This window comes from Lagenorhynchus albirostris, chromosome 16 (assembly GCF_949774975.1).
Source record: "Lagenorhynchus albirostris chromosome 16, mLagAlb1.1, whole genome shotgun sequence".
In the NCBI taxonomy this organism is placed as follows: Eukaryota; Metazoa; Chordata; class Mammalia; order Artiodactyla; family Delphinidae; genus Lagenorhynchus; species Lagenorhynchus albirostris.
Genome location: NC_083110.1, coordinates 79,764,334 through 79,783,655, shown reverse-complemented (window position 1 = coordinate 79,783,655; position 19,322 = coordinate 79,764,334). Strand labels below are relative to the sequence as shown.

The 19,322-nt window shown below is 55.4% G+C and overlaps 1 protein-coding gene across 3 annotated transcripts in view; it reads right to left on the bottom strand.

Moving 5' to 3' along the window:
- The window catches only part of PTPRE (protein tyrosine phosphatase receptor type E), a 45,746-nt gene that overhangs the window by 14,269 nt on the left and 12,155 nt on the right, over window positions 1–19,322 (bottom strand). For all 3 annotated transcript variants that reach the window (XM_060125623.1, XM_060125626.1, XM_060125624.1), the window contains 6 exons: window positions 16,409–16,499; window positions 11,914–11,990; window positions 11,175–11,211; window positions 9,265–9,362; window positions 4,863–4,982; window positions 3,464–3,627 (listed from right to left, as the gene is read on the bottom strand). In XM_060125623.1, the coding sequence (XP_059981606.1) occupies window positions 3,464–3,627; window positions 4,863–4,982; window positions 9,265–9,362; window positions 11,175–11,211; window positions 11,914–11,990; window positions 16,409–16,499 (587 nt within the window). The remainder of the gene's footprint in view (window positions 1–3,463; window positions 3,628–4,862; window positions 4,983–9,264; window positions 9,363–11,174; window positions 11,212–11,913; window positions 11,991–16,408; window positions 16,500–19,322) is intronic.

The following is a 19,322-nucleotide window of genomic DNA, read 5'->3' as shown; positions in this document are numbered from 1 at the left end:
GCAGTCTGGACCGGAGGACACCCCGCCCTCCACAGAGACTTCCACTTCATCCCTGAACGCAAACTTTCCTCGGTTAATAAGGAGCAAATCCACGCGCGGCCACCAGAGGGCACCACAATCTTAGTGAAAAGACGTCAAATCTCTCCCTCTGCCTGGAAATTGTGTCCTAAGCCTCGGGTGAGTTGTACAGGTAATTTTTCCTCTATTACCAAATGTCATCTTCTCCTTATCACTTGTGTAACTGGATTTTTTATTGTCATGCTTGATATGGTTTTTCCAGGCTCTTCATAAGAGTGGAGAACCCCAGGCCAGGTCTGCTGGCCCTGGAGCCAAGGTCATGCAAGTGGGGGCTCTGTCTGGGATCCTAGCCCTCACCTCCGGGCTGGCTGGGGCCAGCTGGTCCTTAGGGGCTCCACGGAGAGGTCTCCCGCCTCAGGAAGCTGCCCGATTCCATTCCTGGGTTCGGGTTTCCTTCCCTCCCAGCGCTGTCCCCGCAGCAGTCTCCGGACATCTTCCCCACCACCACCCCACCTGTCTCATCTAGACGCCCACCAGCCAGTGCAGGCCGTCCATATGTGTCTCCCCAACACCCAGGGCTCAGGGGGCACACAAACGGGCTCAGCCAACATCCGCTGGACGAATAAAACCCTAATGGCCCAGACTCATATGTGCGGCATCGACCAGAATTGCACGTGGCGGCCCAGGTGTCTGTCGGGTTAGTTGGCCGAACGGGGCTTTCCCCCTCTGGCCTCTGCAGCCCAAGTGACGTTTTAAACGAAAAGGCTCACAACTTAATGAACGAAGTCCCCCACCCTGTTCCTCTTTTTGCGGGGAGGGTGGTACCGCTCTTTCCAGACCATTAGTCTCCAGAATGGTGCTAGGACAGACAGTGAAGCCCCTCGCCCTTGGAAGGACTCCCCGCTCATCACACCGAGGGGAGGGGAAGCGGGCGAGACAGGAGAGGCCCCTTCGGGAGCCTTGGTTCTTCACAAACGCAAAGTAAGAGAAAACCATCAGGTGCAGGGCCAGTTAAAGGCGCCCCACCCAACAGGGCAGCGGTAAGGACCAGGAAACAGAGGACTGGAGGCTGCGAGAGCCCGGGAGGCCCAGGTGCACGCGGGGCAGAGGGCAGGGGAGCACCTGGGAGCGGGGAAAGCGACGGTTCCAAGAGGAAAGGCCCTGGGCCGGCGCTCTTTCCCTCCTGGGCCCTGGATGCTGGTGCAGAGCTCACAGCCCTAGCTAGAGACCCTCCCTGCTGTTTGTACAGGGACCGCAGGCAGGCAGTGGGTTCTTTTAAGGGATTAAGGGGGAGACGTTGAGGGTGAGTGTGGGAGAGAGAAGGAAATCGAGAAACCTCCCACCCCCAGGCGATGCACATACTGGAGCCCCAGGAGACCCCGTGAGAAGATGAACGTGGAGGAATGAGGAGGTCTGGTCCGCCCCCCCCGAGACCGGAGGCTGCCAGCCCATGGGAGCCTCTTCCCCGTTCCAGGGGGGACTCTGGCTGGCCTGAACTCCTGGTGGGAACTGCTGTCACCACGTGACCCCCTGCAGGCAGCACCCAGACCACCCAACTGCCTGCAGGGGAACTCAGCTCTGCGGGGAAGCAGACCCCCAGAGAACGGCTTCCCTTCCACGCACACAAAAACGCGGGGGCAGAGCAGAGCACAGAGCAGCAGGGAGGGCCAGGACCTGCACTGGCGGCACGGAAATAAAGCATTACCCCGAGAGACTACTTCTGTGTTCAATGGCAAAGGCTGAGATTCACAGCCACAGGGGAACCGAGGATGGAAACCAAGATGAAGGGCAAATGCACCTGCCCGGGGCACCTGTGGTGAGGGAGAGGGGAGCAGGGGAGGGCCGCATACTGAGTTTTCACACGCACGGTGGACCCAGAGGCATCAGAAGAGAACAGCACTGAACAGCTGCCCGCAGCCGCCCCTGATGCCACACAGAGGCTGCTTCTTCATCCCCTGCCCTGCAGAGCACAGCCGGTGGCCTCCTGCAGCTGACGGGAACTGAGCACATAGCTCCCTGCCAGCCGCTGCTCCAGCGGAGGGCCCTTCAAACTCTCCACCCGATGACAAGCCGCCGGCGTCGACCCCACCGATTCGGCTACGCGGGCCCGCATCTCTGCGGGGCTTCTCAGAAATCCCCGTGCGGGAACCCAGGCCTGTGGCCCGGCTGTCCAGGCTTGAGGAGGAAGGGCCCTGCTCACTGGGTGTCACGCTGACTGGACACTGGGTTTCCAGCTGTTAAAGACAGGGCCGTTCTGAGCATCACAGCCCTGCCAGGGGCCAAAGGCACCTGCACCTAGTGACACAGGTGCTCCGAACCTGCCACACGGGTGTTCAGCAGAAATGGCATGCAGACCCTGGCTTCCAGGGCGTCTGAGAACAGGGGCTGCCGCCTCGAGGGGGCCAAGCGGGGCTCGACCATGTCCCACCCCCTCCAGTGCAGCTGCTGGGAGGAGCGTGCAGGGCCAGGTAACGGGACTCTTACAGGTGTCACCTGATGTGTAGTTGCTCAGCTCCCAGGTGCAGATCCAGGATTCCATCCCCGGCCAGGATGCCAGGCGCTCCCCCCCGCCCCAGCGACCCCCAAACCTCCCAGCCTAGGCAATGAGGGGCACAGCAGAAGCCCCTGGGCTGGGGCAGAGAAAAGATCTGGCCAGCACCTTCGGGTTCTGACCGTGCATCCACCAAAGAATGAGAAGCATGGCTGGGGAACGTTCTCATCTTTGTGCCTTTGTCTTAAAAAACAACACATGCACACGCCAGCCGGCCCCCCAGAAGTCCAAGGCCTTCTCATGACCGTGATTTTCGTGTTCGAAGCCGAACTGCATTTAGTCATGAGCTACAGAGGGGGTGGATTTGAGCCCTGACGCTATGGCTTGGGGAGCTCAGAGCAAATAAGAGCTCAGCGTGAGAACAACCAGAGGACGTCCCGGTATGCAGAGGCAGAGGGGAACATGCTCTGGGAGAAGCAATCACTTCATAACCTGCTCTTCCATCACCTTCGTTGCTGCGGCTGTAACCGCAGCCCCTCCGAGGCTGTCCTCCCCGTCACAGACGCGGAGACCTCTGCTGAGAGAGGTCAGGTGGACCCCCTATAGAAGCGCGGTTTCCAACTCTGTTCCTGGAGGTGACCTGAGGGTCCCCGGGGGGTGAATGGCAGAGTTCCATCCCCACCACCAACCTGGGCCTCTCGGCTCTGTGTGGTCCCAACATTAGGCTTTCTCCCCCGGTGGCACTGAGGAAAGGGCTCCCCCGCCCCGGATGGGGAACATCCCTCCAGCTCTTGCCCTGAGGGATTCTCTGAGCTGCACCGGTGTCTGGGAGGTGCCTTCGCATCGCCCCTGCTGCCCCTCTGCCCACCTGGCTCTCCATCCCCTGGTGATTTTCCCGTGAGGGCCTGAGTCCTCCCCGGAGGGCCCGCCCCGTGGCCCCCGCCCCGCACGTACCTACAGTGGACCACGACGGGCCCGGCGTGCGTGGGGTTGAGTGTCCTCACTTTTTTCAGGAATTTGAGCATCCCGATGGGGGTGAAAGGCACTCCGAAGTCGGGCCAGCTGGTGAAGTGCAGCTGGTAGACGAGCCGAGGGGCTTTGCAGCCGTCGGGGAGCTGCTGCGGGGATGCACGGAGGCGTGAGCCGGTGGCGCGGCCCCTGCGCCTCCCCAGCATCACGCTCTGAGAATGCTCGCTTGGGGTCCCCCTCTGCCATCCAGGCGTGGGCAGCCACGGGTACGGGTGCAGGGAGGGGCCCATCAGTGAAGGCTGGACACCCCAGAGTGAGAGACCCTGATTCTCACTGCCGGCTCTGGACACAGCACCATGGCAGCAGGGGCAGCAGAGCAGGACCCACGGTCACCTGTCCCAGGACCAGGCCAGGCCAGGCCCCAGACAGCCAGATACATCCCTACAGATGGCCCCAGGGCTCATGGACCCCGCTGGGAAGCAGGGTGGCTGCATCCCAGGGGGCTTAGCTTTTATGCCTGTGTAACTACCAACAGCAGAAGCTTTCACTCTCATAAGCGTCTTAATTTTCGGGGAAAAGATGTGGTTGGCCTACCCTCGGGAGACCCCTCCACCCCATGCCTCAAAGCCTCTCTCAGATTTTATTACCCAGAACCCAGGTTTGGTTCTCTGCCCAAAGCCATAAGGTGTACTGGGAAGCTGTGTGTGTGTGTGTGTGTGTGTGTGTGTTTTGGGGAGGCAAGCAGGCCGGGGATAGTAAGAACGATGAAGCTCATCCTCTTTCCTTTTTTGCTGTGGTTTCTCGGAACCTCGGACTCTTATTTTGTAATCTAACTACACCCCTCACTCTACCTTCGATTCCTGACGACACGACCTTCTGTCTTTTCTGGGTTTTTTTAATCTCTTAAACCTCTACTCCATCTGCCTTGCATACAGGTATCTATTGAAGACTGCCTTAAATCCTTTCTGGGAAGGAAGGATTAGCAGGAAATCAGTGGGAAAACTAATGAGGTGTTTCAGATATAATTTTGAAACTGCTAAAAAAACCTCACCTCACCATTCCAGCGTGTGAAATGACACTGTGTCACTGAGTGGGGACCCCCATGGCCCCCCCCAATGACTCGACTTCCTCCACCCAGAAAGGTCCCTGGGAGCCAGGAACATCCGGCACTGACTCAAGGCCCACGTGCACCTGTCTGCCATCTGCCCTGCAGACTCACCGCCTGGGCCCACTAACGACCGTCCCACATCCCCGCCCAGCACTTCCTCCAGCCTCATCCTCCACTCGTGAGAGCCGCGGGCAAAGTGCTTCCTATTATAAACGTAGATGGGTATTTACTCCCTACCCTGCTTCTCCAGAAAAGTCCAGGATGTAACGTGCTTACGGACTGAATGCAGAACTTCCGGATGGTATAATCCACCAGGACCACGCAATCCTCCACACACACCCGGATGCTTCCGTAGGTCCAGCAGCCCTGGTCCGGCCAGTACTGATAGCACTTCTCCTGCGTGGAACAATTGAACAGAAACAATAGGTCTGTGGGGACTTTGGAGCACCTCGTTGCCCCCTCCTTGGCCATGGCCACAAGGCCTCACACACACCAGCTTCCCGTGAAACAGTCCTCAGTTGGGGAATTGTGTTTCCATCTTATCAATGGGGAAACTGAGGCCACACAGCTGATGAATGGCAGGGCTGAGACCAGGATCGGACCATTTCCAGTTCATGTCTCATTCACTCATCCACTCGCTAACCCCACACATCGACCGAACCGTCTGGCTGAGTTGCTCCCTGCAGAGCCGGGGACCAGAGCAGAAGTGGTCTCACCTGGGAGGGGCCGCCCTAAGCCCTGGAGGACCACGTGCTCCCCAAACACTACCTGTCACACTCAGCGGGTCGTTTTTCCTGCCCAGCACTAAGGACGAACTAAATTCCAATCCCACCCGTCCTCTGTGGGAGAGTCACGAGCCTGTGGTCAGCTGAACATTCCTAATTTTTCTCCAGCCGGGAGGAGCCCGACGTGGGAATTTGCAGAGCAGGCGCGCGGTCACGGAGAGGCCCTTCCTTTGCCTTCCCTCCCCCCGCACTACCAAAGGGCCACAGGACAGGGTGGGGATGGGGCCTCCGGCCCCTGATCCCAGGTTGTCCTCCTACAAGGAGGACCTGAAGGCATGAGGCCTGCCTAAGGGGGAGACACCGGCTCCACAGCCACGGGAGAGGCCCTGGGGTCAGCAAGCCGTTTACCCTGGAAACTGCCCACAGGCCACAGCTGTCGAGTCACTAATAATCTTATAAAACAAGAGTCAGCTGGTATTCACCAGTGCCCAGAGCTTGTGTGATGACACCCACCAGACAACATCCCCTCCACGGCCCGGGCCCGGGTGACTCGGAAGGGACCCCGAGGAGAAACCAAGCCCTGAAGGTCCTGGTTCGGGACAGTCTTGGCCTCCTAGGGACCCTCCAGAGATTCTCACTTTGACAAACTCTCACTCGGGGACCCGAGGGCTGTTTCTCAGGCCCCCAGAGGGCTCAGTGTGTGCACTGTTTCCACGCCCTCGGCCTCCCGTCTACATGGCGGGTGCCGTCCCCTCCCTCCCATCAGATCATGAGATGCCAGCGCAGCTACATTTCGCAACGTCAAGTCAGGATGTTGAAGCCAGGGAGACCACAACAGAAGTGTTAAGCGATGAAGAAAAAGGGAACTCTATTGAGAAATGATTTCATCCGAAACGGTGAAAATCAAGACACAGAAGCAGGCCAGCTCTGAGTCACAGAGACAGAAAAATGCAGTAGGATCTTTCTGTAGAGAAAGATGGAGGGAAAATGTCAAGTAACGTAGCAACAGGATCACTGATGGGGGAGCTGGGGGCGTCTTCTGAGTCCCACCGCTTCTGCACTGGGCTCGTTGTGTCTCATGTTTATAAATGAGCCCCCAGAAGCCTGGTCCCAGGGGACAGCTGGTCCCAGGGGACACGGGGCTCCAGGTCAGCCTCCTCTTCTAGGGCCAGGTCCTGCCGCAGCAGTTGCCCAGAGCGTGGGGACACCTCCGGTGCAGCCACCCTCCCCCCCCGCCCCCCCCCCGGGGCCGTGTCCCTGCCCAGGAACCCCCTGTTCCTCCCCTTTCCGGTGAGAGAGGAAGGCCAGGGCAGGATTCACACACAGAAGGCTGGCCCTCCCCAGCCCCATCCCAGCTCCCTGGAAAACAAAAGAAAACCCCTCTCCTCTCCCCGACCCGAAAGTGTGTGTGGAGCCTCGTCCGGTGCTTTTTTTTTCATCTTTATTGGGGTATAATTGCTTTACAATGGTGTGTTAGTTTCTGCTTTATAACAAAGTAAATCAGTTATACATATACATATGTTCCCAAATCTCTTCCCTCTTACATCTCCCTCCCTCCCACCCTCCCTATCCCACCCCTCTAGGTGGTCACAAAGCACCGAGCTGATCTTCCTGTGCTATGCGGCTGCTTCCCACTAGCTATCTACCTTACATTTGGTAGTGTATATATGTCCATGCCACTCTCTCACTTTGTCACAGCTCACACTTCCCCCTCCCTATATCCCCAACTTCATTCTCTAGTAGGTCTGTGTCTTTATTCCTGTCTTACCCCTAGGTTCTTCATGACATTTTTTTTTCTTAAATTCCATATATATGTGTTAGCATACGGTATTTGTCTTTCTCTTTCTGACTTTCTTCACTCTGTATGACAGACTCTAGGTCTATCCACCTCATTACAAATAGCTCAATTTCATTTCTTTTTATGGCTGAGTGATATTCCATTGTATGCACAACCTGCCAAGACTGAATCAGGAAGAAATAGAAAATATGAACAGACCAATCACAAGCACTGAAATTGAAACTGATTAAAAATCTTCCAACAAACAAAAGCCCAGGACCAGATGGCTTCACAGGCGAATTCTATCAAACATTTAGAGAAGAGCTAACACCTATCCTTCTCAAACTCTTGCAAAATATAGCAGAGGGAGGAACACTCCCAAACTCAATCTACGAGGCCACCATCACCACGATACCAAAACCAGACAAGGATGTCACAAAGAAAGAAAACTACAGGCCAATATCACTGATGAACATAGATGCAAAAATCTGGTGCTTTTTTGGGCGGAACCAATTAGTGTTGGTGGCGGCCGCTAGGGCTGCCCCGCCTGCCGCCTGGCCTCCCACCCCTGCCCCAGCTGAGCTCCCCACGGCCTGTCACTTCCATCTCAACCGGCAGCCCCGCCCTCCAGCCCGGGCCCCAGCCAAGCTGCCTGGGCTTCGCTAGGGACAGGCCAGCCAGCCCCAGGCCAGTGCGTGATGATGGAGCGCAGGGCGCGGGGTTGGGGGGGAATCAGTGCCTCCGGGCCCGTGCCTGGCCGAGTGCCAGGACGCGCAGACCCTGGGAAGAGGCCAGCAGGACAGACGTCTCTCGCCAGGCTGGGTCTTCCTCTTGGCCTGCTCGCGCCCACCCTCGTGCTGGCCCTCACGCTGCAATCTGCGAGAAGAACAGTCTCCCTGCCGCCAGCGTCCGTGCCTCCAGCTCCCCATTCTCTCCTTCTGGAGAGCGAGCGAGAGCTCACTTCCTAAAGCACAGGCCCCTGCTTACTGCTGAGAAACCCGCCGAGGGCCTCCACTGCCCACCTGTCTCAGCCCGACGTTCAAGCCCCAAGCCCCGGTTCCCTGGTGCATTTGTAGCCGCTCTGTCCCCCGTGTGGGCGTCCTGGTTCTGGGTCCAGCACATTGCTCCCGGCCTTGCGAACACACCTCCCCGCCCCAGTGCCTCTCTCTAGCGGCATCCGATGCAGTCCCTCCCCGCACCAGCCCAGTCTTTGAGACCCAGCGACACCATCACCCCCTAAATGAGCCCTCCTGCCCCGGTCCTAGCCCAGGACCCACGGGGGGCCACCCCTCCTCTCCTCCACACCTCCAGAGCCACAGTCATGCTGTGTTCTGGTTTATCCTACAGGGGTCTGTTTCCCTTTGGCTAAAGAGTGAGTGACTCGCAGGCATGAGAATGCCCCGGCGTCTCTGCACCCTCAGCCTGGCCTTGCCTTCCGGGTGGTCTGTCCCTCCCGGGCCACCACTGTCCCCGTTACTCTCCTTTATATTTTCTGTCACCTCCTGACATGATCTACATTCACGTGCTCTCCGCTTGGCGCCACCCCCCGTCAGTGGAATAGAAATTGCGTGAGGGGTCTGCCGGGCGGCTGACTACATGCACCCGACCTGGGGCAGCCCTGTCCAGGAGACAGAGGCCAATGTGTACCCGTCCCCGTAGGAAATGAACCAGCTTAACCTAGAGATTTCAAGTTCTTATAATGTACATGCATTACATAATTAGCATAATTAGAAACAGCTAATTAAACACACTGACACGACAAATCAATATTACTTCAATACGCCTTGTTTTTTCAAATGCATTTCTCTGGTCTGAGTAATATGCGGGAAATCATTTTTTTTTATGGTCTGAGGCTCCACACATTATATGTCCAACATACTAAAGACCTCTATATTAAAATCCATCACTCCCACCATGGAGTAGCCCACCAGGGATGACCCTCAGCTGAAAGAAGAAAATTCTGCACCATTTTTACATCATAGTCTAAGACAGTGAGATCCTTGGAACACAGAGAATTTATTTCAAAATAAAAATGCTGTGAGCCACTGGGTGTTTCTTCTCTTCTGCAGTGATAAGCAGCGGGGGGAGCGGGGAGAGAAAGGAAAAGGAAGTGGTAAGCATACCCCCAGCAAAGCAGCTGAGAAGGAAGTGCCCGTGACTCAGAGGCTGGGCTTACCTCTTTCCTTTCTTTCAGGTTCGTCAACATGACGATGGTTGCAGACTTCTGCTCCCAGATCATCCTCCAGAAATCATTCACTGTCTCCTGTTTAGGGCCTGTGAGCAGACGATGGTCCCAAAGTCAGACCGAGAGGTCGCTGCGAGCCCCAGCCCTGTGGCCCTGGCCCTCAGGCCCCGGGAACGGCTCCCCCACCCGCCCCGAGGAAGGGGGTGATGGGCCTGCCGGTCCATCTAACACCCTACAGAGTCCCAGAACCGGAGTAGGTGGCAGCCTCTCCACTCTGTCCTGCCACTCCCCCCCGATGTCCCGCTGGGGCTGGGAAATCCTCAGGAGCTAAGTAAGACCCAGCTGGGTGATGATCTTCCTGGGCCATCAAGGCTATTCAAATGGGAGCTGGGTTTCAAGCTGCCTATCAAAGTGGTTTGTGGCCACTGGGGTGCTTGTCAAAGCCTCAGAATATGACCCTCCATCCAGAACTGCTGAAGCAGAGTGTGTGTGTGTGTGTGTGTGTGTGTATGAGAGAGAGAGAGAGAGAGAGAGAGAGAGAGAGAGAGAGAGAGAGAGACTGCAGGCTGAATGACTCGTGCGCCATGTCTAACCCCCCTTCCTCTGAAAACATCTCATCTTCCGGCTGCCCTGACAGCCAGTAACGCTGTCCAGTGAGATGTGGGCTGAAGTCCCTGGGGAGGGGATCTGAACAAAAGATAAAGTGTCCCTGGAAGAAAGTCCTCTGCCCAACGCCCTCTTTCCTGCCTTATTAGGGACACAGCGCCTCGAGGTGCAGAAGGCCATGTTGTGACCCTGAGGATGACACCATGGAGGGCGGAGAGGTATAAAAGAGGCCCCTCTCCCCTGAGCTGCCGCCCCAGCCCTGCGCCGCTTCCCCGGACGTCTGCTTATAAGAACGAAAAAGACGTTTCTATTGGTGTCAGCTGGTGTTTGTCAGGTTTTCTGCCATTTAAAGCTGGGCCTATTCCTGAGGGACGGTGGGCGTACGTGTATGTCCCTAGTTTTCAAGGAATGTGCATTTAAGATGTTGATCTACACTGAATTTGGGGACCCACAGCTCTAAAGACCCTTGCTGAGGAGTCAGGACGTCCAGGAAACCTAGTTTTAGCTCCAATGACACCCAACCGCACCAGTACTGGCTCCTGGGGATGCAACCCCTGGGCAGATGGACGAGATGCTGGATTGAAAGTAATCCCCAAACCCGACAACTTGGAAGCCACGTAGAGCTTAGCCAGCCGAGGGAGGTTCAAGGTTTTCTAACGCAAGTATCGACACGCTGAAGTGGCAACCCAGACCACTGGGTGTCTGGGTTAAATCACGCAGGTGTGGAAACAGATCGTGTGTCTTTCTGCACATACACATCGTGTGGCTGCACATCTAACATGCCTGTTGTATGACAGACGCCCCCAAACGCTCCATGTCTGTCTGCACTGACCACAGACGGGGGGCATATGCTCTCAGAGGTTCCAACTCTTCTGCTCCTTTGAAACCCTGCTCCTAGGAGGAGTTTCATCACCTCACAGTATAATGCTTCTCAAACTCTACTGAGCAGAATGACCTGGGAACGCTGGCCAAAATGCAAATTCAGGGACAGCAGCAGGTTGGGGGTGGGGCCTGAGCTGCTGCATTTCTGGCCAGCTCGCAGGGGATGGGACACTCCTGGCCAGTGAAGCAGACACAGTGAGTGGCAGTGCTGTGTGAGATTCATGACAGCGTTGAATTCTGTGCCTCGGGAAAGGCTAGACGGACTCTGATCAGATATTTAAATGTAGCAGCACACACACGTACAAAAAGCCGACATAAACCCTCAGGATGGTTGGTACCGGATAAAGAAGCAATCGCCTTCCGTGCCATTTTACCAAAATCATGTTCAGAAAGTAACTTAACAAAAAGCTTACCTTGAGCTGCTATGAATTTATTCTTCTCTTTATAACCCTAGAAAAATAAAATCAGATTTGTAATTTTTCAAAATTATCGTTGTGGAAGGATTTTGTTGTTGTTAGGAAAATAACACGTATCCATCGTGAAGAATTTGGAAAACACAGAAAAGTACGAAGAAAACTCGCCAGGAATTCCGGAAATAACATGCTATTTTTGTATATCCCTCTCCAGTATTTTTTCTGTGAATACCTTCCCAGACACACACACAAGCAGAAACACCGACACACACGTGTATATATATATATATATATGTGTGTATATATATATATTTAAATTGGTTAATATGTACACATTCTCTTATACTGAATTTTTATGATAATTAAAAATTTCTATTAAATGATCTTTTAAGGTTCAACTAAAATGGATTCTTAATAATCCATTGTGTATGATTTTACCACAATTTATTTAACTGGTCCCCTCTGTTCTGTTTGGTCAGTGATATAAATAATGCTGTAATGGACATCCTCAGGGCTTATCTGCATCTTAAGAACAAATCCCTGACACAGGTGCTAATTCAAAAGGCCCAGCACTTTCATGCTCTGTGCTGTGACCAGTGTGGCCACTGTGCTCAGGAAAGTTGTGACAAGTTACATCTGTGGCCCCAGAGAAGAAAGCGTCCAACGGTCATGATTCACACTCAACCCCCAATGGTCCAGGCATGAGTGTCATGCTGGGCGGGGGGCTGGGCGTACTTACATCTATGTATGAAGCATTGATGTAGTCTGAACATGGGGTTCCGTCCACCTGGCTTAAAATTACCCTGGAATGGTCATCTGCAAAAAAACCCAACACAAAAACCATGACGTTAGGACAAGGGAATCACATGCACAGTATTAAACACTACAAAGGACATAACCATGGTGATCACGGGACAGAAGGGACATTCTTCTTAGACATTCCCACGAGATCCTCAGTGCCCTGAGGTCGGGGAAGCACCTGTTGTACCTCAGCACTGAGGACAAGCCAGGCCCCAAACAGGAGCTCAATACAACCTGTGGGATGATGACAGGTAAGAATTACAGGGTCCAGGAGTCGGTCTGCTGAACCATCACGTAGACACAGCAGAACGTGCAGGACCCCTACAGTGTGATGGCGATATCCTCTGAACCCCAAACCAGGCCCCAGTACTGACCAGTGCGGGTACCCTCAGGACCACTTCCGGGGTCCAGTCTCCCAGGCTTTCCAGGAGGAGCACCACTCTGCCTCTGGACACACGGACACAAGGCTCTGGGGTTTGGGACTCCAGACCCCAGTCCTCATGTTCAGGTCTGCCCCAGAGCAGAAAGGTAAGCCACACTCACACGGACTGCCTGGGCAGGATGGGCCACTGCCTGGAGGATTCTGGCCTGTGGTACAAGCGGTTTTCCAGTGGGAGGGCCGACCAGGGAGGGCTGTGTGTGGTGTGTGTGTGTGTGGGGGGGGGGTGTACTTGTGGGGTGTATAGTGGTGTGTCTTGTATACAGTGTGTGTAATGTGTGTTGTATTTATGTGAGTGTGGTGTATATGTGTGTTTGTGGTGTGTATGAGTATGCTTGTGGTATGTATTTGTGTGTACACACATGTGGAAGAGTTTTCAACCAGGGCCCTATGTGACCTACGTGGGTCCACGTCACTTCTGCCTTCATGGGCCCCTTTCTCCAAGAGAAAAAAATTACACATTTTACTTTACAACTGTATTAGTAGTTGGTATAAAGATGAGTGTGAGGGGCTTCCCTGGTGGCACAGTGGTTAAGAATCCACCTGCCAATGCAGGGGACACGGGTTCGAGCCCTGGTCCAGGAAGATCCCACATGCCGCCGAGAAGCTAAGCCTGTGCACCACAACTACTGAGCCTGCACTCTAGAGCCCACGAGCCACAACTACTGAGCCCGTGAGCCATAACTGCTGAAGCCCGCATGCACCTAGGGCCCGTGCTCTGCAACAAGAGAAGCCACCGCAATGAGAAGCCCGCACACCGCAACAAAGAGTAGCCCCCGCTCGCCGCAACTAGAGAAAACCCACGCGCAGCAACAAACACCCAACATAGCCAAAAATAAATAAATACATTTATTAAAAAAAAAAAAAGATGAGTGTGAACCAGGCTGGATTACGTATATATTTTCTTCTGATTCACAAAGAAATTAGATGGTTTTATGGGTCCCTACAGGTGGTGTGGCCCCGGCCCTGGGTCTCCCCGCTGGTGTGTAAGTGGCCGGCCGCTCCCAGGAGTAGAAATATGAAGGATGCCCAGACTCGGCCCAGGGCCCAGGGCCCAGGGATCAAGTTGCTTCCGCGTTTATTATGCTGCGCTGGGCACAGCGCATGGTGGGTACTTCGTATGTATTTACTGCATTAATTATTGAATAGTTCCACGTCCTGGCCCCTGCTTTGTCCCCTCCTAGTCACAGGCTGTACGTCTCCCATTTACATGGAAGGAAGCTGGGTTGACTGCGAGCTGTCTGGACATTGTACCACTGCAGCTAGCGAGCACAGCCAGTGCAGCTCTCAGGGTCAGTCACAGCCCACACAGGGCTGTCAGGGTGCCCAAGCTCAAACTCACAGCCCACAGAGGCTCGGCCACGAGACCCTTCTGCTCAGGGGCTGACAGCCCTGAGGCAGAAATAGCTCTAGCTGAACACGTATAAAGCTAGTTGAACATAATTTGGACCAATTTACCCTTTTGAAGACGGCTATAGAAAGCAGGGGGTAAAAAATAGCGTTCTGGCTAGATTTAGCATCTTGCAGTTCTAAGAGCTTCCTGTCTTTTTACTCTAAAAAGTCGCACTACTCTTTCAAAACACTATTTCCTAACATTACCAGGTGTTGGCGCTTTTTTTCCAGAAAAGAGGATGCTCTCTTGCTACCGGCCGTGGAGCCCTGGGAACATGCAGCTTCCCAGCACACCCGGCATCTTGACCTCTGTCCTCAGAGCTCCCTAGAGCCACATCCGGGACTGGGCTCCTGCCCCAGGGGCACCAATCTCTGCTCGGGGAAGAGGGGGAGGGGCAGGGAAGGTGTACCGGACTGAGGGCCTTGGGCCCCCGCCCCTCTCCCTGCCCGTTGACCCTGACCTCAACCTGAGTAAGAGAAGGGTCTCCCAGCCTTGGGGTGGGGGAGCAGGCCTGGGAGCCCCCTGCACGATATCCCCGTGATCCAGCTGCCCAGGGCATCTCTGGCCAACTGCTCAGTTTAATCAGATATGCTTCTCCTACGTCTGGCTGATGCCAAACGCCAGATGCCACCCAGCTGGCCATCTCCAGGGCCCACCCCGAGTATCTCCAGGCCACTGCTCCGTAAACGCATCCTCCCACCAACATGAAACACTCACATTCTGGCAGAGGTCCCGTGGGCCCTTGGGGATGGCCAGCGCCCTCAATTACCTCTGACGTGGCACTCCTGGGCCAGGAGGCAGGACCCACATTTTCATACCTGCAGGAAAGGCCAACTCACTTCCACAGTACGAGCTGGAGGACACGGCTTAGAGATGCTATACCGGACCAGGTCCTGCTGGTCCCCGTTGGTGATCCTCTGGGGAGGCGGTGCCCACTCCCCCAGCCATCACATCTGGGAGCAGTGGTGGGTGCAGGTAATTCCTACACCTGGCTGCTAATTCCGCCCGGTTGAGCTCCCACCAAAACTACTCTTAATCAGCAATGTAATCGTTAGCTTTAAAAGATACAGTGTTCAGTGAGTGATAAGGACAGGAATGCAGGTGAGGAATCTGGGAAAGGGCTTGGCGCTGAGTGGGTCCTCCACGTGTACGTTCTGCAGTCAACGCATCAAGTAATTAATTAAGCTAGTTAATTCAACTAATACTAGATGCTAACTTCCAAATATCCCGATCTTTATTCGACCAACAACATTCCAAAGATTCCCAACCTCCTGCATGGTTTTCCTTTCCCTTGAGCTATTCAAGCCGAGAAACTTGCCTCCGATAAGCCTCACCCAATCTAACAGCAAGTCCCCTCAACGTGATCATTGCAGTGTGTGCAGAACCCGACCCTGGTCCAAGCCACCCTCTCAGCTCGGCTGTGTGACCACAGTGGCCTCCTGACCCGTCTCCCTGGTGCTCCCTTGGCTGCCTCTACAAATATGTGTTGGATGGCAGACTACTTAGTTATTTTCTCTGGTTTTAGCTGACCCAGGCTCATGGTGGGCTCTGCAGAAAACACCCACAAAAAACCAAAAAAACCCCAAACAAAACCACAAATAAATCCTATGCACGTAAGATGGGAAAGAATTGTTTCTATCAAGGGCCAATAATCCAGACACCACACAGACGACGTGGACCACAGCGTCTCCTACCTACAGAGCCGCGGGACTCAATTCTAACCCTAAAAATGCAACCAGGAGCCGCCATGCCGAGGGCCAGCACAGACCAGCTGGCTCCACCCCACGGAAGCACCGCCTCAGAAGGGAGGTGTTCCCTGGGACGCCGGGAGGCCTTGGTTTGGGGTTCAAACGTGAACTCCCTGGAGTTTTTTGAGGCTGCCCTTCTGTTAGCCCGATGGCAAAGCCAATAGGAGGGTCCAGGATGGAGGAAGGACATCACACACCTCCCGGGCCAGCTTCCACAAAGGCAGCTTGGAACTCTGGGGGTCTGTCTTGGCACCGAGGCCAAGGCGCAGCCCATCCAGCAACGCCCCTGGACAGATGTGTCTGCTCCCCGGCCCCCCACCCCCTGGAGGCCGCCCTCCCCAGCCCATGGCCACCTTTAGCTGTGGTGGTAAAGATCCAGTTACTTCTAAGCCTTCCCACCAAGCTGCCAATGTCAGACAGCTCTCTTATTCTGCCACTTCTGTCCTTGGTACAGAAGCCTTGCTGCTGGTGGCAGAAGCACTGAGTCCAAGACGGGAGATGCCCAGGGCCACCAGCTGCCCAAGACCCAGGCACAATTTGGGTCCATAGGAGGAGCCCTGCCAGCCGGTGCGGGGGGCACCCCTTTTGGGCAAATAGACCAGGCAGCGCAGGTCTCAACAGCGAGCACAGGCTTGGCAGCCAGACCCAGAGCAACACAGGCTACCCAAGTCCTGGGCGGGAGACAGACACCTAGACTCCCAGCTGCAAAGGCTGAGCCGCTACACTGACCCAGGCCCTGACCTCCAAGCCCCCGCGCATCTGCTGTCAGGACCGGCAGGGTCACCAGTAGCTGCAAGGCAAGGCTGAGTTGAGTCAAAATGCCACCCATCGCGCAACAAAAGTAAACGCTTACTGGGAAGGATGTTGGGGTATCTGTTCTTCTCTCTGTTTTCTTCCTTATTGGCCAGCTCAAAAGTTCCTGGTACGTGTCCGGACGGCAGAGACTAGAAGAAAGCGCAGGGTCAGCAATAAACGTGAGGAACCCAACACCGTGTTTACGTCACCTCCCGACTGAGCGCAGGAATCCGGAAACCTGGTCTCTGAGCACCTCCAGTGCTGGGCCCGTCTCTCTGCTCCTGCCCGTGGAAGTTTCTGCCTCAGGCGCTGGGCCGGCACTGGGCAGAGATGTGATGGAGACACAGGCCTGCCTCCCCTTGGGCCCGCTGTCTAGCGGGGCCAGTGGAGGTGCAGATAACCTGACGACCCATAGCTGGACCCCGAAGTGCATTAAGGCAGGGGCTGGCCCGTGCATTGCCACCAAAGCCCCAGGACTCACAGTCCTGGTCCAGAGCAGGCCCTGCACAAGTACGTAGGAACTGGCCACGGCAGAGCTCTGATCCGGGAGCAAGGACCCAGATGCTGGGCTGAAGGACGAGTAGAGTGATGGCGAAGGACCGTCCTCGAGCCCTCACCTGCTGAGGACTTGGTGTGCTCTGAGGACAGGCACAGCTGTGGGGCTCCTTGAAAATGCAGCTCTCAGGCCACCCCAGGCCCGCACAGCAGCTGCCCACTTCCCCAGGTGCACGCACCACCCTAACCCTCCCTTTGTCTTAGAGGAGGAAAATGAGTATAGGGGCTCAGCTAGGCCCCTAAAGCTGACGTGTGGCACAGCAGGTGTCAGCCCAGCGTCCTGACTTCTAGTTCTTGCCACGACTCAGAGGCCCTTGGCTCTTGTTAGCACCAACTGTCTTCCTGTTTGCTCGCTGCTGGTGAGGCTCCATGCTCAGGGGGGCTCCTCGAAGTGCACACTGGGAGAGAGCCTTCTGAACCCCCAAATCACATCCTTCAACGTTCAGCCTGACCGTCAGAGGAACCAGGGGTCACTGGTGTTAAAATCTATCGAGTGTTTACGACGTGCCAGGCACTGAGGGAGGAGCTGGGTCACCCGCCTTCACAACTTACCTATTATCAGGTGACACCAGGATCACCCCCGTTTTGCAGATGAGGAAAGAGAACCCCAGGGTGGCTGCAGGGATGTCCAGAGTCACGCGCCTGGCGCGCAGCAGGCAGCGGGAGGGCACGTGGAGTTGGCACCTGGGCCACGAGCAGGGCACTCGCTCCCTTAAGTGTAGGGACAAGCGAGGGCTTCCCTGCGTCCGGCTGTAGGTGCCCAGGAGACTGAGGCATAGCCTGGGATCGAAGCCAAGGCCCTGAGTCGGGTGTGCAGCCCACGGGGGCCCAGAGCCCCCTCCTCCCGGGTCGGGGGTTTCTCCATCACAGACCCAGCCCCGGCCAGCCCATGGCCTCTTTCCCCACCACACCCAGTGGCCACAGGCAGAGGCTCTGCCAGGGCCAGTGTGGAGGTCTGCCCGGCGGGCACCTGGGCAAGGCTGGTGGGCAGTTCTCCTCCAGACCAGCACCTCCTCCGCCGGGAGCTCTTCATCGAGCTGTCTTAACACTGAGTTTCTTGACCAAACCTCAACGTGAAATTTGTAGCAACATTCTAGAGCCTTCTCTTTTTCACCCCAAAGCTTTTCTGACCCCAGCACTGAAAACAAAAATGAGGCCTGAGACCATCGCGGGGGATGCATGACGTTGTGCGTTTGTCAAAACCCACAGAACGTGCAGCGCTGGACCCCTAACCCGGACTTTAGTTTGTAACAACGAGTCAATGTTGGCTCATCAGTTGTGACAAGTGTAACACACTCAGACAAGATGTTAATCATTGGGGAAACCGTGCAGGGAAAGATGGGGGATATGGGAACTTGGTACTTTCTGCACAATTTTTCTGTAAACCGAAATCTGCTCTAAAAAATACTCTATTTAAATTAATAAATTAACAGAACAAAACAAAATCAAGAAGCCTCCCTCTTCCTCTGAAAGTGAGGAAGGTGAAGGAGTGGCTGGAGGGGTCTGAGTGGTAAGGATGGACCCGGCTCTGCCACCCCCAGCCGTGTGGCCCCGGCAGCGACCGGAGAGCAGAACACGGTGATGATCCTGACTCTGTGGGCGGCAGCACAGGAGTTCACAGTGGAGGCAAAGCACCCTGCTCCCCGAACTTCTACCCCATTTCCAAGCACACAGAATGACCGCCCACACAGAGCAGGCCAGCACTTCCTCCTGCCATCAGTCATGTCTGAGCTGCTCCAAAGGCACAGGGCTCGTAAGAGAGCTCTGGGGCGGGCCGGGTGTGGCCTGCCATAGCTGGGTAACCCCTGCAGCGCCCCAAGTGAGCCGTGCAGCTAGCAGTTGGCTGATAACTACCTTGTGATCGATTGTCCGGTTACGTAAACTGGCTGAAGAGGGTTTGCTGGTTTGTTTGTTTGAGGTGACATTTTTAGGCACTGGGCTTAAAATAACCTGCCGGGACAAAGGCTCGTGGAAGAAGCTGTCTGGAGGGGGCCTTTTCCTCACCTGCAGGGACTTAACCGGGGGCCTGGAACAGACTCTGCTAGGTCAGCGTTCTACCATTGCGGGTGGAGACGGCAGACTGGACATTCACAGAAGTCGTCCTGAGAAGGACGGCAGCTCAGACTTCCCTCGTGCAGGAGCCGGGCTGAGCTGGGCACACACCTTACCTCTTTAACGTGTTAAGACACTCCCATGGGGGCTGGGAGGGCCTCATTTCATACACGAGGCCACTGAGGCAGAGGTTAAGGATGTCGCCCGAGCCCTCCAGGCTGGTAAGAAGCAAATCTGGGGCAGGCGCCCAGGCAGCCCGTCTCCAGCATCCATGCCTTGATCACCCCACTGAACGGATCCCAGTGCCAGGCCCCCATTTACTTCGTCAAGTTCACGGCAGCTTCCACTGGCCATACACACAAGTC